Source organism: Marmota marmota, unplaced genomic scaffold (assembly GCF_001458135.2).
Source record: "Marmota marmota marmota unplaced genomic scaffold, marMar, whole genome shotgun sequence".
Classification (NCBI taxonomy): domain Eukaryota; kingdom Metazoa; phylum Chordata; class Mammalia; order Rodentia; family Sciuridae; genus Marmota; species Marmota marmota.
The window spans coordinates 6,661,708-6,686,284 of record NW_025999983.1 but is presented as its reverse complement, the minus strand read 5'-3'; the positions used below and the strand labels follow the sequence as shown (position 1 = coordinate 6,686,284).

The 24,577-nt window shown below is 47.4% G+C and overlaps 2 protein-coding genes across 4 annotated transcripts in view; one reads left to right on the top strand and one right to left on the bottom strand.

The window, feature by feature from the left end:
• The window catches only part of Prkn (parkin RBR E3 ubiquitin protein ligase), a 1,173,661-nt gene that overhangs the window by 18,108 nt on the left and 1,130,976 nt on the right, over nucleotides 1-24,577 (bottom strand). For both annotated transcript variants that reach the window (XR_007348672.1, XM_048805862.1), the window contains one exon: nucleotides 10,197-10,280. Coding sequence is in view for 1 of the 2 variants with exons in the window: in XM_048805862.1 (XP_048661819.1) it covers nucleotides 10,197-10,280 (84 nt within the window). In the remaining variant the exon portion in view is untranslated. The remainder of the gene's footprint in view (nucleotides 1-10,196; nucleotides 10,281-24,577) is intronic.
• On the top strand, nucleotides 23,166-23,965 carry LOC107153166 (RWD domain-containing protein 4-like). Of its 2 annotated transcripts, none has more exons than XM_048805874.1 (2): nucleotides 23,166-23,271; nucleotides 23,455-23,965. In XM_048805874.1, the coding sequence occupies exon 2, from the start codon at nucleotides 23,535-23,537 to the stop codon at nucleotides 23,916-23,918; it is 384 nt and encodes a 127-aa protein (XP_048661831.1). In that variant the 5' UTR covers nucleotides 23,166-23,271; nucleotides 23,455-23,534; the 3' UTR covers nucleotides 23,919-23,965. The 2 variants fall into 2 exon arrangements, with proteins under 2 accessions (XP_048661831.1, XP_015354168.2); XM_015498682.2 differs by having other exon boundaries at nucleotides 23,167-23,271; nucleotides 23,451-23,965.

Below are 24,577 nucleotides of genomic sequence, written 5' to 3'. Positions count from 1 at the left end.
AGCTGTCCCCTCTCAGGGCTCTGTACATCCATTCCTCTGCCCACTGAGCTCCTCTGTGGAGGCCAAGGTGAACTCTCACTCCCTGGACACTCTGTTCCCAGGGAATGGCACCACTTGCCACCCAGTCAGAAATCCAAGCATCGACACTAACTGGCCACTTCACAGCCTGTCTTCTGATTTGCCGCCAGGCTCTGTGGCTGCTCTGTGGCTTTGGCCTCAAGCCTACCCCTCCTGGGCCTCGCCAGTCCAGCTGTGCGACGTCACATGCAGCTGAGGCAAGCCAGGCAGAGAATCCCCACAGAGGACTCCAGTGTTCAGTCACTAAGAGTTTTGTGCATTTGAAAGAGAGCCCCCTGGAGTGCCACTATGCCTGGCAGAGATGGCGCTTCTGAGCCACATCCTCATAAGATGGACCCAGGGTTTCCAGGGTCAGGCACAAGGCGGGCCACATGGAATGAGGCAGCTGTGCCAACAGGCGACACAGATCCCCAGGCTCCCACCACTGTGGCACTGTGGCCTCTTAAAACCGTGGCCCCGTGGTGGTGGTGGCAGGACAAGGGGGGAATTGTTTGGGGGCAGATGAAGGATCCCCGCGTGGTTCACAGGCGAACTGCTTAGCCTGTGGGTGTGAGCCACAGATGGGCTGCTGCTCTGCTGGGACCTCCTCCTGGTGTTGGCAGAGCGGTGAGCAGAGCTCCCAGTGGGCAGCGCTGCAAGTGCACTCGCTGGGGTGAGTGTTGGTGTCTCTTCAGGGTTCACGTGTGGAAATCCAGTCACCACGGTGACCATGTTAGGAGCTGGGGCTGTTGGGAGGTGAGGAGGTCAGGAGGGTGGAGCACTCACGAATGTGATTAGTGTCCTTATACAAGGAACCCCAGAGAGCAGCCCCGCCTCTTCCACCCTGTGAGGGTGCAGCGAGAAACTGAGTCCTCACCAGACCAAGCCGCTGCCGACGGATCTTCCACTGCTCGGCCTCCAGAACCGTGTGAAATAAATTCCTGTTGTTTTAAGCTGCACCGTCCGCCGTGCTCCACGCAGGGCTCCAGATGCGAGCAATCGGCAGCTGACTACATGCTCAGTGTGAAAAGAAAAGGGCTGAGCCAAGAATAGATACAGACTCACAAGCAGGGCAAACATCTTGGTGACTAGTAAGATGACTGAGGGCCGGTAAGACCAGGGCTCTGCAGAGCAGGCAGGCGGACCCGCCATGGAGAGGGCTTGAGGCAGGAGCATCCAGGTACTCACGTCAATGCACTCAGCACGCATTGAGAAGCACCCTTAAACAACTAGGCGGGCAGAATGCCCCGGCTCCGTGACCTGGCCCACCTCATTACTGGCCACAAAGCCCCATTTCCTCACTAAGGCTGGGGTTGCCACTGTCCCTGCCCCTGCCCAAGCTGCTGCCAGCCGAGGCAGCACTGAGTTGCTAGTGTGGCCCTCTGAGGTCGTGTTGGTCGCAGAGACGCCCTGGAAGGGGGAGGAGTCCATCCTGACGGGAACCAGCCCTCTTCTGGGCCTGGGTTGGCCTTTCCTGACGGCAGAGCTTCAGGCGGCTCTACCTCCGACGCTGGCAGGACCCTGCATGGCCCTGCACGGGACCAGTAGCAAAGGAGCTGTCCCAGTGGGCACATGACCACTCTGTCCTTCCGCGTGTCACACTTCCCAGAAGCCATGGACTGGTGAGAGGGATGGGCCAGCTTCCACCTGCAGCTGGAGCTCCTCACTGTGTGACGGGGCGCTGGCCCCTATGACGAAGTGTAGGCCCTCCACCCAGAGCCACCACATGGCTCCACACTGCCAACAAGCAGAATCTCACCGTCCAGGAATCAAGGGGTGAAGGAGGAACGGCCCCACCTGGGAATCTCTGCTCCCCTGTGCAACGTGCCCTGCAGATACAGGGGCCTGGCTTGCACGTCTACAGAGAACCCACGGAGAGTTCTGGTAAGCTCATCAGGGCGGTCATCTGGTCACCTCGAGTTCCAGTCTCTAAGTGACTCACAGGTGAAGCAAAGGGACAGGCCCTCATGGGGGGTGGGTATGAGAATGGGCAGGGTACACTGGGCACCTGGGAGGTGCACTGTGGCTTCTCTGGTACTCCTCGGCTGATTTTGACAACGCTTAGTCAGGTTCAGTGGTCATGGCTTTAGAATGGCATACAACCAGGAATGGGGACCACTGGGGTGACCACCAGGTAAGCCACTAGAGGTTCTCATCTGAGAGAGGGTCTAGAGTGGTCGTAGCAGGGGGGCCACTGGAGCCAGCTGCAACCCAGAGACCCCTGCAGCAGTGTGAGCTTCTGCTCACCTCTCAACCTCCATTTGCAAGTCTCCCTAGTCTCTTCCCTGCTTAAGAGGCAGAGGTCTGGGCAGCATCAGGGTGGACTGCAGTGGACACTGAGACTGACCAGCTCCCTGCTCCAGGACTCAGGCAGTTGCTTCCTCAGCCACCGGCTACGTTGGCAGCTCACAACTCCCCACCAGGTCCCTGACGAGGAACTGCCCTCAGCCTAAGGAAGCTGCTTTACCCCCTGGGCGTGGAGCAGAGGGGAGGACAGCTCATGCCCACCGGGTGCCATCCTGTCCTCCTTCCTGATGCAGAATGGCTCCGAGGGACTGTCCCAGCTCCAGCGCTCCTGTGGGCTTGGCTGCTGTAACCCATGGGCAGTTCCCCTTCTCTCTGCCCAGCCTCGCTCCCTTCCCGCTGCAGAGTGCGGTCCCCCAGGCACCCCAGTAACAACCGTCCACAACCAGGTCTCAAGAGCTCAGAGTTTCTTCCTGGAAAACACGACCTGGGGTTCTTATTATCACTGGTGACCTTTGAAAACACCAATCTGATGAGGTTGACCTCGTGGAGTCCGTGGGTGATTTCTCACTGCCCTGGACTTCAACCTCTGCAACGTGATCTGTGAGCCTCTGCTGGCCTCTGCTTACTTCTCCAGATCAGGCTGTTGCCACTGTCGTTTCAGGCCATGATTAAGTGAGCGGCTTTCCTGTCCGTGGACACGCCGCGCTCTCTCATCTGGAGAACTCTGCACACCTCCTTTCTTTCCCTAGAACACCCCAAAGTCCCCTCTGTGCTTGGACAGCTGATCCTTAAAAGTCTCAGTTTTCACTTCTTTCAGGGAAAGGTTTGTTATGGTTTGGATGTGGGGAGTCCCTCAAGGCTCACGAGTGAGACAATGCATGAAGTTTAGAGGAGAAACTGCTGGGTTATGAGAGCTCTAATCCAATCATTGGATTCACCCCCTGATGAGGTTAACTGAGTTGAAGGCAGGTGGGGTGCGGCTGGAGGAGGGGTCCCTGGGGGCCTGGACTTGGAGTGTGTACTTTGTATCTGGAGAGTGGAGAGCTCTCTCTCTCTGCTTTCTGATCATCATGTGAGCTGCTTCCCTCTGCCACCCTCTCCTGCCATGATGTTCAGCCTCACCTGGACCCTGAGGAATGGAGCCTGCTGTCTGTGGACTGAGACCTCTGGAACCTTGAGCCCTTAAATAAGCTTTTTCTCCTATAATCGTTCTGGTCAGATTTTTTAGTCACAGCAGCAAACAGTGGACTAAAACATGGTTCCTTGAAGCTCCCAGAAGACTGATGTCATTTCTATGCATCCACAGCCTCCTATCCTTCCTCTCTTGTTCCTCTCAGAGTACAGCAATTAATGATCTGTTCAGTTGCTTTTTCTGCTGCACTAGATTATGAACGTCGTGAGGTCAGAGGCCAGATCTGTCTTCCTGAATGCTCAAGATACTGCAGGTGATGCATGTACAGGATAGATACCTTATAAATACTTAGGGAACATCCCTATTACTCCTCTTTCTGTTGGTTAGAAGAAATAAGAAATGAAGAGTTAGCTGAGACACAGTTGGAACGTATATAATGTAGGGAGTGTGACACGCGCAAAGTGAACCCAAATTCCAGCCCTCCGTGTCGCTACAGTTGAGTGCTTGACTCCTCCCAAATTTGTGAATTAATTGCTCATAAGAGTAATAAGAGAGGGTTCTTTAAGAGAGGAGGAGGCCACGAGGGTCCACCTTCATCACCTTGATGGGTAGGTTTTGTGCCCCCCCCTTTTTTTTTTGGTACCAGAGATTGAACCCAGGGGAGCTTAAACACTGAGCCACATCCCAGGTTTTTTTTAATATTAAAAATTTTTTTTGTAGTTGTAGATGGACAGAATGCCTTTATTTTATTTATTTATTTTTATGTGGTGCTGAGAATTGAACCCAGGGCCTCACACATGCTAGGCGAGCGCTCTGCCACTGAGCTACAGCCCTAGCTCCCTGTTTAATATTTTATTAGAGTCAGGGTCTCGTTGAGTTGCTTAGGGCCTTGCTAAGTTGCTGAGGCTGGCTTTGAACTTGTGATCCTCCTGCCTCAGCCTCCTGAGCCACTGGGATTACATGTGTGTGCTACTGTGTCCAGTGGGTTGGGGCCATTTTAAAGGACTGTGTTTGGCCCCCCTCTGGCCCTTCCGCCTTCCACCATGGGATGATGTGGCAAAAAGGCTGTCACCAGACGCCAGCCCCTTGCTTTTAGCTTCCCGGCCTCCAGGACTGTGAGACAATAAATTTGATTTATTATTTATTATTTGACTTGTCACAGGATGGAAAGCTGGCTACACAGGCCCGCCTTTCTGTGTGGCACACACTGGCTGCTGCTTCCTTTGACAAGCCGCGTACTCCAAGGTTTGCAGCCTCTACTGTGGGCCTGTGTATGACTGTGCCCAGGCTAAGGTTCTGTTTTGTTATTGCAGTTTTATTAGGAAAGACAGCACAAAGGTGAACTATATCTTTGTCTCCTTATCAAAATGCTGGGAGTCCCTGATTTGAATCAAGGATTTTGTTCCTGTAAGGGTCTGGTCTCTGCTGGCTTTTGAGTTTTCCTTCCAGTCCCTCTTTGACAAAGCAGAGGGCCCGGGAGGAAGACTTGACAGGCCATGTTGCTGCTTCACGGGCTGATGTGGTCCACGGTCCCACCTGCTGCAGCTCCCACACCCCTGGGCACCATGGGCTCATGGCGTTCATCAGCTCTGTGGCCCCATGGGCCTCTCTCCCTCCCTAGCCCTGGCTCATAATCACAGTTTACCACACAAAGTTGTGGCGGGGCTAAAAACAAGAGGGTGCATTTGGAAGAACCTTGTGAACACGTCCCCTGCAAGTGTACACGGTTCCTGTCATCCCAGCCCAGATGGTGGCTTAATCTCCCACTTCAGGGGGTCAGTGGAGGGAACCGCGTTTGACTATGGGAATCTTATTTTTCAAATGATTACTGAGATGGAACCCAGTCTAGAAGTGACTGTCCATCTTTTTAGAGGTGGTTTTTCAACCTCCTGGGGAAGAGAAAGGTGTGAGGATGAAGGAGGGAGTTATCATTCATCCAATCAGTGAGTACCTACTATGTGCCAGGCCCTGGGGGATAGGGACAAGCAGGTGCAAATTCTGCACTAGCAAAACTCAGCCTTCCGGGGAGAGAGAGGAACAACACTTCAGTTGTCTCAAGGCTTAGAGGAGGCAGTGGGGTGGGCAGATGGCCTCACAGAGGAGGGGACATCTGATCTGGGTCTTGAGGGTTAAGTAGGAGCACAGTGGGCAGGGATGGGCACATTCCTCTTAGACACAGGAGGATTATTAACCAGAGAGAGCAGTCGCTGTTCCCAAACCACTTGATCAGGGATAACCACTGAAATTGATTTCCTTTGTGACTTTAGATAGCATCATTAAAACTCAAGATGTCTCAGTTTGCCCTTCCGCTAAATAGGGAGAGTAGTAACATCAACGACTTAGAACCACTGTGAGGGTGCATTGATCTATGTGGTTTGCAAGAGCAAGTGGTTAGTTATTAGAAAGCCTCTGGGGAACATGGGAAGAAACAGAACAGGGGAGGAGAACAAGGCAGCGAGAGCCAGAAGAGGTGCACAGGACTGGATTCTCATTAGCTTGAGATGGATTGATCTTCTGTCACTGATTTCCCAAACTCTCAGCAGTTTCAACTTAAAGCTTGTTCAATATTTTAAAACCAATTTAAAACCAATTTTTGAGTTTGCTTTTTTTTGAAAAAAAATTATTGCATTAATCAAAAAATGCATTAAGTTTTGAGTCAAGTTGCCCAACCCATGGGAAAAGCTGATTGGGCCCCGGGGGAAATGACTTGCCAGGCTGGAGAGGGTAATAGCAAAGAACAGAAACCAGTCACTTCTAGAGGAAGAGAGTGGAGAGCAGCCATGAGTGGCTAAGAGGAAAAAAGTTTCAGGTGAACTGAATGGGAAAGAAGATGTGGAGAGGACCAAGGAGGGTAGTTTGTTGTATTAGCAAAACTCAGACATCCAGGAGCAGCTAACGCCTGCACTTCAAGGGGCCGGGTGAACTTTGGATGGTCAGAGGTGCATAGATGGTCCTTTCAAAGGATTTGGTCAGTGGAAGTTCAGAGGCCATCCTCCATGAGATCTCTGCAGACTGAGAGAAATGTAGGGGACAGAAAGTAAGGGGCTCCCTTAAAACCCAGACCCTCATTCTACTACCAAGTGGACCTGGCCTTAGTGTTGGTGCTGTAGCTTGTTGGGTTCAGCAACCAGGGCTGAAATAAGGAGGCTTTGGAGCCCTGGCAAACTGGTTCACAGAGCATGATTCTTTTCCCTCCACTGCCCTGACCCGCAGGGCTGACTCTCATGAGCTGTGTCCCCAGGGTCCCTGGGGCTGGTTTCCCACTGGATCTGGCCAGTGGGAGACAACAGTAAGAGTGCAGAGGTGGAAGAGAGAAGTCGAGATGTCCACCCACATTCTTGGCCTTCTTGGAGCCCATTTCTGGCAAAGCTGGACCCTCTGGGATCATTCCTTCTGTCACGAGGTCCCTTTCTCTGCAGCTCCCACTTGTGGGGTTCACAGAGCCCCCGTTTCCTCCACTGGCACCTCTGGCCTAGTGAGGTCCCGCTCCCACTGGGCTAGACTCCAGTGGTTTGGTTCTTGTGATCCTACCCCACTGCCGTAGGTCATCCCTCCATTAAGACCCCCTCCATGTGCCCGTCTGAGTCCGGGTCACTTCCCTGTGGAGCCCTAATTGATTCAGAGACTTGGGGAAATGGCAGCAAACGCAGGCTCTGTGCAGTGGGTGTGGACCCACTGGATACTCTAGACCTTCTGCTTTAGGTTTGTTGGTCAGTTTGGTTTGTTTGTGAGAGGACAGGAGGCTGGCTCTGTCACCAGGGGCTAGAAGTAGGAGGGGGCTCGTCATTGGGAGGTCTAGGGGCAGGGCCACCTCGCCCTGGTCTGGATTGGGAACTCCTCTCATATGGATTGCTTGTGCACCCTGTGGTGCCCGGTGAAGTGACAGAAATGCTGTGAGAGCGGGGACTTTATCTTGCTCTTTATTTCCAGGGATCAGAACAATGCCTAACATATCAGAGGTGTTTTAATACACATTTGTCAAGTGGAATGATGCCTCTTTCGTTGTAGATGCTACCATCCCTCAACAAACATCTCTTAAGCGTGTATGCACCAGATTCTCTCTTGGCTTGGGGACTAGGGATGGATGGAAGAGGCTGGTTGAAGAGGTCCCTGCCCCAAACCTTTGCCCCTGCGGTGTCCACTTCTGGAATGGTCTATCATTCCTAATCTGCATCCTCTTGATGAGCTCTGAGCCATCTTCCATGACTCCCGGGAAGTGCTGTACAGAGGTGTATATTTGCTGTGCTCTGGTTTGGCATATTGCTGTAATTGTTCGTTTTCCTGTGTGGCTCCCCCATGGCTTCCCTTCAAGCCTCTGAAGGGAACCGTCCTTCACTGCATTTTGCAGGAGAGTCCAGCAGGCTGTGGAATGTGTGCTGATAGACACATTGTAGACACAGCTCCTTCACAAGGGCCATCTGTGCTCAGGGTCATCTTTCACTTTCTTTTCCCCATTTTTCTAAGTTGAATGTTAAGGTTTTAATACATTAAAAAGAAAACAAACTTCACCGCCAAGGATGGCTGGGTCCTCATGAATGAAGAATGAATAGGATTACAGGGACAGTCAGGTGCCTGGACAGGGTAAGGGTAAGGGACACACTCCTCATCTTACTGTTCTGTTTGCAAAGAAATAGATGTCAGCATACCACTTCTTGGAAGCCTTGTCTCTGTGGTCCGAAGAGCACATAGTGTTAACTGCTAGACTAATCCCATTTCCCAGAACCATGGGCTTTTCTTCCTGGCTGCAGTGACCCCAGGCAGAGGGTGTCAATACCACTATCATTCCTGCAGCAAGCACAAGAGAGCTTGCATGTGAATTTCCTTGAGCTAAAATAAATCAAGGAGCATTTACCCCTTTGCTATGGAAATGACAACTTTTTCTAAATTCCTTATACGCTCCTGGTCACCAATTTAGAAGCTGATGAGAAGGCCCAATTCACTAATTACATTTACTTAGTTATGCTAATTTTGGATAAACACATCCGCAGAATACCTTATAGGAATAGCTTCTTTATGCTCTGGTTTCAGATCACTTAGGTCTTTAATATTCTTTACTATAAAATGAAAATGTTATAGAATTTGTATGTCTGTTTACTAGGATCCTATCAAGGAAATGACTAGAGGATTTATCTGCATGGAGTTAGTGTTTAGACCCTTGTTAACATCTATATTAAGAGAAAAATAATGAGTAAATTCATCAACTGTGCTGAGCTCTTTACTTCTTTCCCCTAAGATTTGGTTGATCATAATTAATAAATTAGACACATTTGCATTTCCCTGAGCCTGGTATAGCACACTGGAAAGTGAGCCTCAGGAAACACGATATTTACTTAATCAGGACTGGAACGTACTTTAGCATAGTTCATGATATTGCTACAAATGCCATCCTTCCACATTCCGGTATCCCTGTACACACAGTCCCTAACTTTCGATGGTTTTGATTTTTCTACCTTATGCAGTAGAAACTGTGTTTGGAATTGTGAATTTTGATCTTTTCCTGGCTAGTGATATGTGGTGCCGCCCTCTCTGAAGATGCTGGACAGCAGTAGCAAGCTACAGCTCCCAGTAAGTCCCCGGATCACCCATGTCCCAGACAACAGTGTGCACAGTAATGTTTGGTAGGTGAGATGTGTTCAGGGCACTTTTGAATTTACACTATTATCAACTTAGAATAATTTACACTATTATCAACTTAGATTCTATCCTAATCACAAGGGGAGGACCATCTGTACATGTCACTCAGAGTTTTCACCAAAAATTTGCAATGAGTCAGGTATGGTGGCGCATGCCTGTGGGGGCGGTCACACTGAATGAGTAGCATTTTCCTGCCTGTGATTGGTAGAGGCTCTTTCGGTCACTTTCAAGTGGTCTGGTCACCTTCGTAGTGGCCCTAGACACTGTCCCACCCTTGAAGTAGCAGAATGTGTCTTCATGAGTAGGCTTGGCCTCCCACAGCCCCAGGGGTGGAATTACCTGTGCTTGTAACCCTGCCCCTCTTGACTTTTTTTGGATGGAACTTTCTAAAGAATGAGGGTCCCCCCAATAAAAGTTCACTTCTGAATGTGTTAGCTCTCTCTTGTTAGCCTCTAGTGACATTCCTCGCTCTCCTATTTGGGGAGCTTGAGGCCGAGAGGAGAGGAGCCATCCTGGAGCTTGATTTAAAGGTAAATTGTGTGTCTGTGTTTTATTTGGTGTCCTAGTAAATTCACTAGAGGGACCTTTAGTTTAGCTGCCGGCGCTGGCGGGGGGCAGTATATTCCTGTAAACCCAGTGGCTCAGGAGGCTGAGGCAGGAGGATCATGAGCTTAAGGTCAGCCTCAGCAACTCAGCAAGACCCTGTCTCTAAGTAAAATTTAAAAAGGGCTGAGGATGTTGCTCAGTGGTTAAGCACCCCTGGATTCAATCGCTGGTACCCCCCCCCCAAAAAAAAAAAGACACAAAGGCATTTAAAAAATAAAAGTAGGACCAGTATTGATTTCTGTGATAAAGAGATTGTTAAATTATTTTATCTCCTCTCTAAATACCCCTCTGATCATGCATGTAAGCCCTACCTCTATCTTGTATTCCTTTGGGGAGAAACTGTCATGGAAGTCCAGATCACCCAGATGCCATGGGGAAGTCTACACTGTCCCCCGGAGGAGGAGGGCTGTGGACTAGCTGTCTGCTCCTGGGCTTCAGGGAGGAACTCTTGAGGACTGCCAGGAAGTAGCCCCCGCCCACCAGCGACTGAGCCCCTGGGAGGGACGTGTGGCATCTGTACCTGTTTAGCTGCTCCCGAGGCTTCAAGCAGGGTGCTGCAGGATCCCTCGTGGTGCTCCTCCTTACAGTCCCGGCAAAAGACGAACTGCAAAAGAACAGCGTGGGTCAGGGGCGTTGCCTCCGCCAGACACTCTTCCCCTTTTCCAAACCCATCAGGTGCGTTCCTCTGGCCTTCGTGAGTTTTCTGTGTCACATTAACTTTTTGGTGAATTCTGATGGGATCCTTCACTCTTCACTAGAGTGTTCTGAGCAGGGTTGCAAAGGGGAATGAGTCAGGTTTCCTTCCTTCCAGATGTTTCCAGCCCAGTGGAGAAGAAAGTAATGCAAATGAATATTGCAGCGAAGTCCTTGTTAGAAACAAGGAAAGCAAGCTCATCCCAGAGTTTCACATTCAATATTTGTTTATATACCTAGAAGATTTCTGTGTCCATGTCAATGGGCTTCCTTTGTATTGAAAGCCTGTTATGAAAAGAAATGGGCTATTACAGGCTGAATCTCCTGCCCCCTGCATTCGTATGTTTAATTTTAACCCCCAACTCCTCAGAGTATGACTGCATTTGGAGGTAGACTTTAAAGTGGTAGTTAAAATAAAATGAGGTCATCAGGATGGGTCCCTATGACAGTCTCCTTATAGGAAGAGGAGATCAGAGCACAGGACATTGGCTGGGGGTGACCTGTGAGTATACAAGGCGGTGGCCCTCTGAGCACCAGGAGAGAGGCCTCAGAAGAAACCAATCCTTCTGATGCCCTGGTCTTGAACTTCCCGCCTCCAGGTTTATGAAAATAAATGTCTGTTGTCTGAGCCCCGAGGGTGGGACTGGTCTGGCGGCTCAGGCTCAAGAGTCTTGGGCATGGCGCTGCTTGGCTCTCGCCATCAATGGTGCGCGGAGCTCCTGTCTGTGTCCCTCCCACCCGCCAAGGCACCTAGGGGAGCCCCTGCCCTCACCCTGCATCTTACACAGAAGGGCGCAGAAAAAGTGGACTCCTGCTGGTTCGTGCAAGGCTGTGCCTGTTCGGCTACTGTCTGGGATCCTGGCCTCCATATGGTCTATCCTATTGTCATTGTCCCCAGCCACGCAAGATTGCTGCCCAGGCTGGGGGTGAGGGTCTGCATGTGATACCCTGGAGATGCCACCCCTCCCTGACACTGAGACACCCTGGGAAAGCCACCAGTGTCTAGGACACCCAGAGAGCTGCAGAGGCTTGGGACCCTCAGGCTGGAATCTGTCACATCAGCCAGGCCTTCGGCTCAGCTGTGCGTAGGACGGGACGAATATGAGCAGAAAGATGAAAATGAGATGAACAGGAGGCAGCAAGACCACCTTCATTCCAGAGACGTCCCCAGTCCTACTTGCTCAGAAAGGGCAGCCCACCCAACACACTTGCCCTTCACGACATCGCCCCATGTGGACACCCTTCTCCCCTGCCCCGTGTCCAGCTTCTTGCTTTAAAAAACCCAACCTGAATATTATTTTGATCTCAAGACATAAGAAGCAGAAAAGGAAGGCGTTTTAGAATGCAACCGTCTCTCTATGGAGAGATGCCACAGTCGATCCTCAGGTACTGAGCATCCCTGACCTCAAATGCTTGGGGCCAGAAGTATTTTGAAATTTGGATTTTTTCAAATCTTTGGATATTTGTGCATACATAATGAGGTACCTTGGAGATGGGACCCAAGTCAAAACAGGGAAATGATTGTTTTGTATATACCTTGCACACGCTCAGAGCCTGAAGGCAACTGTATACACTGTGTTCAGTGAGCCTGTGTTGGGACTGTGGCCTCTCATATGTGTGGAGTTCTCCACTTGTGGCATGATGTAATCACTGTTCAAAAAGTTTCAGGTTTTGGAGCACTTTGGAATTCAGGTTAAGGATGCTCAAGCTGCATGTTTTTCCATTTCTCTTTAGAGACTGGAGACGAATGTTGTGGGACATTAACTTTATTTAAAGGTTTGGGGTGGTGGGAGAAGGTAATGGTGGAGATGTCCTTAAACCAATCACCAGCATGAGAGAAACAGAAAGTCCAGAGGTCCATTTTCAGAAGACAGTATTTAGTCTTTAAATGTAAAATTACTGAGAATGTAAGAAATTCAGCTCAACGAGAAGTAGAACAAATGGCTACCAGCAGTTAACACCCAGTGTGATAGATTCAGTCTCTGTCAAACAGGAGGCCAGGGGGAAGGGGGTCACCTGACCAACAGAGAGAAACTTCCTGTGTGCCAAAATGGACTCAGTCCCCGAAAGTCCTCCCTGCCATCAGAGAACAGGGAGGGGACAACTAAAGGTGCATTTCTTTAAATGACCCAGTAGGAGACAGTAAAACCTAGGGGACATTCAGGAAGATTGTACACCCCTTAGTACCCAGCCAATGAGGACCTGGGAGAGGACCTTGGGTTCTAGGGGATCTGACGCTGACTGTGACAGCCAGGTGTGTGCCTGTCTCGCACACACTCAGCTTGCAAGATGGTCCTCCTTTTTGCCACACTTAGTCTCTCAGCCATCTCTGGCTTTGGACGGGTGGCGTGTTTCTCACGAGCACCACCAGGTTTCAGTCTTGGATGATTTTTCTTTTCTTTTTTTTTTTTTTTTTAAATCAGAACTGAAAGCGAATACAGCCAACAGTGAGCTGGGTCCCAGCGTGGATCCCTCCTAGGTCTCCTGCTGCTCCCGAGGTCATTCCCTCCTAGCTCTCCTTCTGCTCCCAGCGTGGATCCCTCCTAGCTCTCCTTGCTCCCAGTATCTTGGGTTCTCCTGGGCCCAGCCCCGCGCTCTGCTGTCGGTGGGAGCCGGGATGCGATTCCACCACTGCGCGGACGGAAGGAAGGCGAGCCCAGCCCGCTGCGTGGCGGGAAAGAGCCTCACATCTTATTAGCCAGCGGATGAGACAGAAAATCAGTTTCATGGTGGAGGAACACCCTGGAGGTTGATGAGTTTGTCAGAATAAACAGGCCTCCCTGACACGGAGACACCGAATTCCTTCTCACTGGTGCTGCAAGAAACATCCTAGACAGAAATAACAGGAAACAAAGAGCGAACAAAAATCAAAGCCTTGCCACTTCAGGGTGGCGAGGGAAGCAAAGCTGCGGGAATGGGCTGGTGGTGACTCGACGGAGCGTTCCTTCATTTGCTGTACTCTGACGGCATGATTTAAATTCTGTCACATGGTAGGTGCTTCCTGGTTACACATCTTGAATCTGTCTCATACCAGATGGGGAATAACTAGAAGGTCTGATTTGACCTTGAATGTGTTTGGGGTTTTCAATCACATTATTCAGAACTCAGGACTCTCAACAAGGCATTGGTATAAATGCTTAGGGCTTCAGTTCTCAAACTATGCATCAAGGCACCCTGGGGTGCCACAATGAACCCACAGGGCTGCACAGGGATATTTTTACAGTTTGAGGGAGGCACAGTGATAATCAATATCCAGTGGACACTGAATTACCCACTTGGGGTCATCCCCAGTTAGAGTGGAGATGTGTTCTTTCCCTTCAGTGACATTGTCATTAATATTATGACAAAATATGAGTACCATGTAAACATCTATTTGGATCAGGGATGTTGTTATTTAAGAATATAATAAAATATATGTTTATCTATTTTAAAAATTGATATTAACTATTTTTTCAAATTGTATTAAATTGGTCAGATATTAGATTAGATGTCTTACTGTGTGTCTTGGACCTAAATCTTTAAAAACTAGAACTATTAGGTGAGAAAAATCCACACAGAGACAATCTTTGATCTAGTCCATGACAAAGGTGTAAATGACATATACTGGAGAAAAGACACTTTTTTTTTTTAAACAAATGGTGTTGGGGAAACTGGTTATCGCTATGTAGAAGAATGAGACAGACCCTTACTGCTTACCCTGCAAAAGAGTCATCTCCAAATGGATCCAAGACCTAGAAATGAGACCAGAACTATGTAACTCTCAGAGGAAAACGAAGGGTAGGTTCAACACTCTGGCTTTTGGGAACAGGCAACAACCTTCTCAATAAGGCTCCTAAAGCTCGGGACATAATGCCAAGAGGTAACGAATGGATGGCATCGATTAAAAAGCTCTGCACAGCAAGGAAACAATTAAGAATGTGAAGCGAGAACCTCGAGAATGGGAGAGAATCTTTGTTAGCTACTCTTTTGACAGAGGATTAACATCAAGAATGTACAAAAAGAATGCAAAAAATTTAACACCACAAAAAAACGAACCCCAAAGACACTAAACAGACACTTTCTCAAAAGAAGAAGTACGAAAGTCTAGAAAATATATAAAGCAATATTCAACAGCGTTTGTAGTTAGGGAAATGAAAATCAAAACTTCACTCCGATTTCATCTCACTCCAGTCAATGTGGCAGCCATCAAGGATACAAATAATGAATGCTGGAGAGGATGTGGGGAGAAAGGAACACTTTACACTGCTGGCGGGATTACAAATTCCCACTACGGGAATCAGTATGGAGGTCACCATCCTGTGACCCAACCTTACCACTCCTCAGTATTTATCCTAAAGAATCAAAGTCCGCACACTACCGTGACACGTTCATAGCAGCACAATTCACAAAAGCCAAACTATGGAAGCAGCCCAGCTGTTTCACAAAGAATGGATAAAAAAAATGTGGTATATACACACATGGAGTTTTCTTCAGCTATGAAGAATGCAGTTATGTCATTTGCAGGAAAATGCATGAAACCTGAGAGTATTATGTTAAGTGAAATAAGCCAAACTCAGAAAGCCAAGGGTCGCATGTTTCCTCTCATGTGGAAGGTGAGAGGAGAAAGGAACAGAAAGGTGGAGGGATCCTCATGATAATGAAGAGAGATCAGCAGAGGGTAAAGACCAGGGGGAGGGGGAGGAGAGGGACGGGAAGTGCTGGGGAGGGGTACTGGCCACACTGTATGGTTACACTGTGCGCATGTCCCAATACGTAACAACAAGTCCTGCTATTATGCACAACTATAAGGCATCAATAAAAAGGATGGAGAACACCCAGAATTGGGAGGTCTGTGTCTCTTGGCCTGGAGATCCTAAGGGTGTGGCGAGCATAGGAGTTTGGGGACTGGCTGAGGCTGATACAAATACTCCTTGAGATGGTGTTTGGGGCGAGTCTGCAAACTCTCCCGGCTATTTTCAGAGGCAGAGCTCCCTGAGGGAGAAGAGGGAGCAGCTCCAACAAGCCGCATTGCCAACCTGCAAGCCTCTGGTGGAGACTCGGGGAGCTCTGTTTTTAAACTTTTTAAATTGGTGCATTACAATTGTGTGTAATAGTGGAATTCTTGGTTGCGGGTTTGTCATGCCAACAATACGACAGTATGATTTGGTCACTTTTGTTCCCAGTACCTGCCCTTTGCCTTCCCTCCTCCCTCCCTGCCCCCTCCTGCGGCTCCCCAGGCCTCCCCTCTGCTCTCCTGAGCTCCACACCCCACACCTCTCCCTCTAGCTTCTGCACCTGAGGGCAGACACACGCATGTGCGGCTTTCTAGGACAGCAGTTGCGATGCCCTTGGGGATCTGCTGTCAGTTAACCTTGGTCCCCCACTTGCTGGTGCTCCCTTAAGACCCGAGACACTCTCCAAGGCTCAGGAGTGGACGAGAACTGAGTGCTAGGGTCTGCCGTTCACTGCGTGGGGCTGGCCTCTCCTGGACCAGCTTCTCTCGAGGAAGGCCGGCAAATGCCACTCCTGTTCATTGGTTTTCTTTAAAAATGTTAAAAGTAATTATTCTCTTACTAGATTTTCTTGGCGAACAATCACATGCGTGGACTGACAGTTTTCTGTCAGCTTGGCTGGACCTGTCTCCAGCTGATCCAGGTGCTGCTGGGAGGTGCCCTGCAGATGTGAGAGCTATGGACAGGAGGCTTTAAGTGAGGGACATTGTCCTGGGTGGGCCTCATCAATCCACCACCAGGTCTCTGGAGCAGAATGAGGAGGCAGAGATTCTACCTGCGGACTGCAGAACCAGGCTGTGCCCAGGAGTCCCAGTCTGCCCTTCCCGAGGGCCTGCTTGTCATTTAGCACATGCCTATGTCCTAAATGCCCCCAAAGCCAGGTGAACCAATTTCCTGCAACCAATCTCTCCATATATATGTGTGTATGTCTGTATGTGTGTGTAAGTTGATATGTGGTCATACAGCTACATATGCATGTGCATGTATATAGACACACGTCAGCATGTCATCTGGGTTTGTATATCATATCTCACACACACACACACACACATATATATATATATATATATATATATATATATATATATATATATATATATGTGGGTATATATCCATATATATGTATGNCACACACATATATATATATATATATATATATATATATATATATATATATATATATATGTGGGTATATATCCATATATATGTATGGAGGGATGTGTATTTATACACATATATTTAGGTATAACCCACATACATATGTGTGTGTGCATATATAAAGCAATCCTACTGGTTCTGCTTCTTTGGTACAGTCTGGCTGATAAAGCTTCTATAGAAAATATTAAAATAGGTTGGTTTATTCTCTGTTTTTCACAAAAGGACTGACATAAAAAATAACTATTTAAATGTTCTGTGTTATTTACAAAATTGTAGTTCAAACCTCTCCCCTTAGAATTTTTATAAATTCTAAGCAGCCAGATGAAAAAATTTCCCTCATAATTCAATGCTGGGAAAAAGGTCATCACTCCCAATAGTGTGATTGTTTACTTTTAATGGACAAAGACCTAGTGAACTTGGTAATTCAAGACTGCGAGCCCATACCATGTCATCCAATGACGGCTGACGCAGAACCCAGTGCTTCATCTTCCAGTACATTGTAAGCTGGGAGAGGGGGCCCCAAGCTCTCATTTAACTCTAGGAATTAGCACATCCTAAATGCCTACGATGAGTGTAATAAGCAAGCAAACTGGGATAGGGAAGAATGAAGGAACTTTGGTTTGTGTAGGGGGAGGGTTTGTATACCATATCTCACACACACACACGGTGGGGGGGGGGGCGTTGTGTGGAGGGGAAGGAAAGTAGAAAGGGGCAGACATTATCACCCTATACAGGCGTGAGCGCACTAGTGGAGTGACTCGTACAGCCAGAGGAATGAGAAGTTGTGCTCCGTTTGTGTCGTATATGACAAAATGCATTTTACTGTAAAATAAATAAATAAATAAATAAAATAATAAAATAGTAAAATAAATAAAATAGTAAAATAAATAAAACAAACAAACAAACTTGAATAAAGGCTAACTTCAATGTCAATTTTTTTTAAGAATTTGAATCTTTTTTTTAAAAATTTTTAAATTTTTTTTTTTAGTTTTAGGTGGACACAGTATCTTTATTTATTTATGTTTTTTATGTGGTGCTGAGAATCGAACCCAGTGTCTCACGTATGCTAGGTGAGCGTGCTACCACTTGAGCCACATCCCCAGCCCCAATGTCAATTTTTTTAAGCTGAATAGTAACTGAACCCTTCTTAGCAGTGAAATCTTATTTTTGCCCTGTGACCCACATGTGTTGGGGACAGCCATGACCACACAATCATGTTCAGCCACCACTGGCCCTTCACACATGGTGGTCACCAGGTAGTGAAACAGTTCCCAACAGGGAGCTCACAGCCCTGGGAGAGGTCAGAGAAAAGGCATCTGTGGAGAAGGACCGTAAAGACCCTGAGCAGATCCATCTGCAGGCTCGTGGGGAGCTCCTGCAGACCTGGGCAGGCCCTCCACAGCCCGGAGAGCACCCAGCACTGACCGGCCTCCACTAACGGAGGAGGGCTCAGGCGTGTTCTGCCCTCACAGGCAAACCCAGGGTGACACCAAGGAGCAACGCCAGCGACCACCCTGGGTGGGCAGGTCCCTCAGGAGGACTCCAAGAGCCCTTGTTATCACAGGAGGTGACAGCTCCACGCATGTGACTGCCCCCAAGACAAAGGGACAGATGTGAAGGTGGGAGATGGGGACACTGATGCGCCTGTTCCCCTGTTGTCCCAGGTGATGAGTGTGTTTGTGTGTTAGTTTTTAACATTTAAAAAGTTAAAAAAAAAAAATAGAAACTCTTATAGAATAAGGGTGTAGAGAAATAATTTTTTTTTTTTTTTTTGTTTTGGTACTGGGGATTGAACTCAGGGGCCCTCAGCCACTGAGCCCCATCCCCAGCCCTATTTTGTATTTTATTTAGAGACAGAGTCTCACTGAGCTGCTTACCGCCTTGCTATTGCTGAGGATGGCTTTGAACTTGTGGTCCTCCTGCCTCAGCCTCCCAAGTTGCTGGGATTACCCGCCCAGCAGGAAAGACATGTTTTGTATAGCTGTACAATGTGTTTGTTTCAACTTGTTATGGAAGAGTCAAAAATTAAAAAGGTGTATGAAGTAAAAGTCACAATAAGCTAATTTATCATTGAAGAAAGAAGAACATTTTTTTACAATGAATGTAGTACAGCCCAAGTGGGCAGGTGCTAGTCTACGGCAGAGCACGAACATCCTGGCCTCACTCCTCACTGCTCACGCGCTGACTGCCACAGCAGCTTCCAGTCCTATACAGCTGTGCCACTTTATCCTTTACACTGCAGTTATACTGTGTCATTTTTGTACATTTAGCTCCACGAATGCTTGGCACGGTGTGCCCATCGCCTGCAGCATGCAGTACGGGAGCAGGCCACCTGGGATTGCAGTGCAGGGGCGACAGACTCTGCCACATCATCTGGGTGTGTGATGGGCTGTGCATTCAGGTTGGTATCAGCAAGCACACTCTAGGGTGCTCCCACAGTGCAAAATTATCCAGTGACACAGTTTCCAGAAGGTATGCCCGTCCTTATGGGCTACATAATCGCATTTATCTTTAGGATGAGAAAAAAATTTGACCTGGGTGACATGTGAAAGGACAGCATATTATAATTCATGAAATAACACAGTAGATGTTTATGTTAAAAACCAGATATAGATTAGTATTTAAAAACAGAACCTCTGAAGTCAGAGAGACCTGGCTACAGAGGCCCTCTTTATTATCCTGTGATCCTAGGATTTTGCATCTGGAAAGAAGGCCAACCTTTATGTTGGATATTTAGCACAGTTTCTGGGAGATGGTAAACAACGGTAGTTTTCTCGTAGGGTTATGATGCAACACGGTTCTATGGAAATGTAAGTGACAGAAAGCACCTTGTTGATTAGAGGAATTCCTAGCATCCTGGTAATAATGATCATTATGTGGAAGACTCAGGTGAAGCTAGGACACCACTGTCAACTCCCACAGGGCGAGACTCTGCTTATGGAGAGGGATGCTGGCCTGCCTCCCTCTGCCCACACGTATGAACACAGGGGTATGTCACTGTCAATCCCTTACACAATCCCCACTACCAAGGAAGTGTCGGAATTGTCCGCCGCGTCACTCCTTCTGTACCACGTCAGTGCAGACGTCTATTTGATTGATGTTTGAGTCTGACTTCTCGAATGCCCATAATAGGCACATCCGAAAAGGAATGTGTATATTTTCTTTTTGGAAGCGTGAAAAAGAAGCAGAGGAACAGTTTCCACTTCTATCAGGGACTGCTATGTTCAAGGGACTGCTGATCAATAACATTAAGAGCAGGTTGGTACCCACAAGTAATGACCCTTTAAAATAAGATTTTGATCCTTACAGTTGAATGATCTCTATATGAAAGCCAAAATTTCTTTGTGCCTGTTTTCTGTCATGCCTGCATCTGTTAGGAAAGCGTTCTATTATGTGCCATTTATTTTTCTTCCACAGCTCTTGAAGTTCTGTGTCAAAAGAACAGGAGAATCAAATACCATCTTAGGACCCCTTACTATAGTCAAGGGAAACATCAAAAGCATGAAGCCCACATTTGTACTTCTTTGGGGACAGAAGAAATAGGATTCTTTTCAGTACATGACTTTCCTGAAGGTGGCGGCAGAGATATGTAAGTTCAGTCTCTCTGTGTTAAAAATAACGTATCAAAAGAGTAGGGGTCCCGGTGGGGTGACCAGCCGCTGATGTATGCAAAACTCGTACTGACAAGACAATGTCACAGAGCGGGAATGGTGTCAGATAACAATGTGCTAAGACATGATTTTGAAAAGAAGAAAGTGAAATTATTTCCTTTCAAGCACACAATGTCTTAAAATCTCAGAATCCGGTGGTGGAAGGCCATCTTAAACTGTGCCAAGCTCCAATGCAAACAGACCAAGGCGATCTTTTATGTGCAACCTCCAACTGGCTAAATAAATGATTCTAAGGCAGCTGGATATAGCTGAGTGCTCAAATTCCTCTGTATTTCCCAAATCCTATACTAATGGACCAAGGATGTTTTTTACAATGCTACCTAGTTTCCCATAAAATATGGTGACATCTAGGTAGTGTCCCCAAAGTTACATTTGTTTTAGGTCTGCTGCCTTGAAATGTCCCATACTTTCCTTGGTTTAATTTCTACTCAAGAGGGCTCTTAAAGGAACTCTGAAAATACCCTTTGCCAACACATCCTCTATTTCATCGAGGACAAGGACGCACACACCTGTTGTTTCAGTCTTAACTTGCGTGCTTGCTGCACGATAGAGTGGAAATGTTACCAGTATCTGCCTCAGAACCTGGTCACAATGAAGACACCAGTTCCACTCTGCTGCTTCTAGCAGCTGAGGCTACGCTTCACAGATGCTGTGGACAGAGGTGTGGGGAGCGGCGCTCCTGGGGATGGGAACTGAGCTATTCAATTAATAGTTATGGACCAGGACATTGAAATTTACTTCCTACTGTAAGACAGTTTTTTTTTTTTCAAACTGACAGATGTTTATTGGCCATTTGTTTTTCATTTTCTTTAATAGTTTTATTGAAATATAATTTGCATGGTCACATGTTTTAAAAAACAGATTATGTCATTTTTGAATGGATGACACATGTACATAAACACACTTTCGAAAGGTGCAGGTGGAAAATAAGTCTCCTTCCTTGGTCAGCAGCAAGGCTTCACAGAGATGACCACGGTCACCTGTTCATGTGTGCATTGTTTCATAAATATCTGATGCCTTCGAGCAAGCACGTACATGCATAAGTATGTTGTTTTTAAACAAAAGTGGTATGTAAAATATTGTATGTTGCATTGTGCTAACGTCTTTGGATTTTCGCTGAGTGTATCTCACAGACTGCTGGTTGGGTCCCTGGGAGTGGCCATGGTGCTGGACTTCCTCACAGCAGCAGGTGATAGATATGTGAAAGGAAAACCATGGGATCATTCCCAGAAGCAAAGTGGCTGGGTCAAAGGGTACATGCACGTCACATTCGGGTTGTTTGGGAACTCCACGGCAGGTATGTGAAGTTTGTGAGGTTCCTCTTCCTCTCCCCATCCTAACTCGCGCGTTACTGATCACTGCGTTTATCAAGCCACATTAAAAGAATATCACATCAAACATAAGACTTTTCTTTGTGTGTGCTTGGGTTTGAATGCAGGGCCTCACACTTGCCAGGCAAGTGTTTACCATTGATCCACATCCCCAGCCTGCTAAGCGCTTCTAATATGTGTTATATAACCACAGAGACATACTCCCAGCCAAGGAAGTAACTCTGGACCACTTCTAAGTCTAATCCATGTGGCTGAACCAGGGTCAAGGTAGCTTGTGTCAGCACCATTCGGTCCCTTCCCAGTTCCTGCTGTGTGGGGTCAGTTGTCTGCATGATCATCCTGGCCTGAGTTTGGCCTGTTTGCTGGGAAAGGACTTTGTGTAGATTTCATCACAGGAAGCCAACACACTGGAGGTCCCAGTGGAAAACAGAGGACGGGGATCCTCAGGTTCCCCCCTGTGCTGTGTCCGGGGCCTTACAGGACAGAACCAACCCTCAGCAAGGGCTACTAGGTGTCCTAACAGCAGCCCTCCAGGGGACACAGGAAGCTGGGCCAGGTACAATTTATGGCAGTGACTCTGTCCCTAACTCCCCCCTTCCTTTCTTACTTCTTTTTTACCACTTTTAAGAACAACTTACTGTGGTGATGATGCCCTTCTTCTGAGTTCCCTGCTATCCCTCTGGATTCATGGTTTCCCTTGTTTCCAAAGGCTGAAGTAGGATTTGGTAGCAGCTGAGCCTCTCGGAGGATTTGACGATAATATTCGCACTGTCAATGTCATCTAAACAAACTTGTTGGTGGGCAGATTTCAGTCTCTGAGAATTCCTTTAACATCTTGGAAGGCCTGCCCAATTTTTCTTTCAAATCCGCATTTCCCAGACCTTATGGAGCATTTGGCTCCTTCTAGAAACGGAGCTCTGGTCACAGGGTATCAAATTCAACACTACGTTCAAATATTGCCATTCATTAGTGGACCCATTCAAATATTGCCATTAATTAGTGAACATGTTTGAATATGGCCATTCATTAGTAAAATGCATAGCATATGTCTTCTATAATTTTTAACTGGTCTCTAATCCATGTGACCTTATCATTTACAATCTGCAGCAAGGCATTAGACTCTGTAGAAATGATTAGACTATGCCCTGGAAAATGTGAAATCCAAGCCATATGGCAATTTGAGCCCAATTTGTCCCACGCGCCTGTGGGCATCCTTATGCTCTTTAGCACAGCAGGGGAGACCAAATGCTTCCCCAGAACACCTGGGCCGGGCCCTTGGCACCCTGGGGCAGGGCCAGCTCAACCATGTTGGGGAGCCTTGCTAGCACGTTTTGGAGGCTTTTGTCTTTGGAGTTTCTTTTTCTTTCCAAATTCATCAATGATAAAAAAAAAATCAATCAAAAAATATATCTTGCAGAGCCTCTGCCGTTGCCTGAGCGCCCCACCTGCCACTAGATGCCTGAGCGCCCCACCTGCCACGGCCTTCCGCCCACTGCCCACCTAGTCCTGCTGGATACTGTAGACCGCTGAGTGTGCGCCTGAACTCGGTTTACGGCTCAGAGGAGCTTACTCCCCACCCTGCACCGAAGGGGAATGCCCTGGCCTTGGGCCACTGCCCTTGCTTTTTCTTAGTTGTCGTGAACGCTGTCCGCCTGGACGAGGACCAGGAGATGGAACTAGAAGCATTCCGTTCTATTTATGAACGAGATGAAAGTTTCTGGGAATTAAGTCCAGTTTCATTTCAATATAGGGTGTGATAATGGTCCTGTGGTTATTAAAGAGAATGTTCTTAGGATACTTTGCTTTCAAACTGTTCAACAAAAAACAAAGGAAAAATATCACACATGTTGGGAGAGTGGAAGTTGATTCTATGATAAAAAGGGAGAAATAAAGTAAATGGAACAAAAAGTACTTAGTGAATACATTATATATAGGTGAAAATGGTGATCCCAAAGCCTTCTTAATAGAGATTTCCTGGACAGAAACATATCCCCAAACACCTCCAATTATATCTATGAACGCTTTTTTTTTTTTTTTTAACAACACCATATCATCAGCTGTAAAGCAGAGTTACAGGAAGTTACAGGAAGCTGTGGAAGTGAATCTTGGAACTGCTATGACCTATACATTGTTTGAATATGCCAAAGACAATAAAGAGCAGTTCATGGAGAATCATTGTCCCACTGATTCTACAACGTCTATAAGCAATATCATCTCTGTTGAAACTCCTAATACAGCTCCATCAAATAAGAAAAATGACAAAAAAGGACAACTTTCTAAAGCCCAGAAACGTAAACTGGCAGACAAAACAGATCATAAAGGGGAACTCCCTCGAGGCTGGAATTGGGTTGATGTCTTGAAGCTTTTAAGCAAAACTGGCTCTAAAGATGATGAATAACACTTGGAATTTGAGTCAAGGAAAGAGCATCCTTTAAAAAGTAAACTGGGTTCAACATCTTTCATTAACTATTTTCTGGTATTGAGGTGACTTTTTATAAAATGTAGGTTTTTCGGTATGTTTCTTACATTAAAAAATGTTGTCAGTGGAAAGTTCGTGAAAAGATCTGGGTGTATTACATTATTTTCACAAACTTGCCTTAATAAAAGGTAAAATGTTAAAAAAAATATCTTATGAAATAGTCCCATGCAGGCCACAGAGGCTCATAGGGAAGAGACCACCGGGTGGGTTAAGTCAGGGGGCAAAGGCACCTGGAAATGGCATTTGCTTTTATGCTCATCACCTCTGTTCCTTCAGACAGAGAGGCCTAATCGGTGGCCTCTCTGCTAACAACTTGAACCCTAGCCTGTGCTCCTGACCCCCTCCGAGCTGCATGCCGCCTACCGTGCCTTTCCATTTGGATGGGCCACAGTCACTTCAAACTCAAGTCAGCTCTAATGCTGTGTGATCACTGAGGAGGTACCAGGGACTCACAGAGTAACTGCCACACAGACACGCAGATGGGTAGGTGGCGCAGTGGTGAATTCCTTGGGTGACAAGGGAGGGGTGGGCCTGAGAGCTGGAGGACAAGAACAAAGCCATCTGGCCAGGGGACTTCC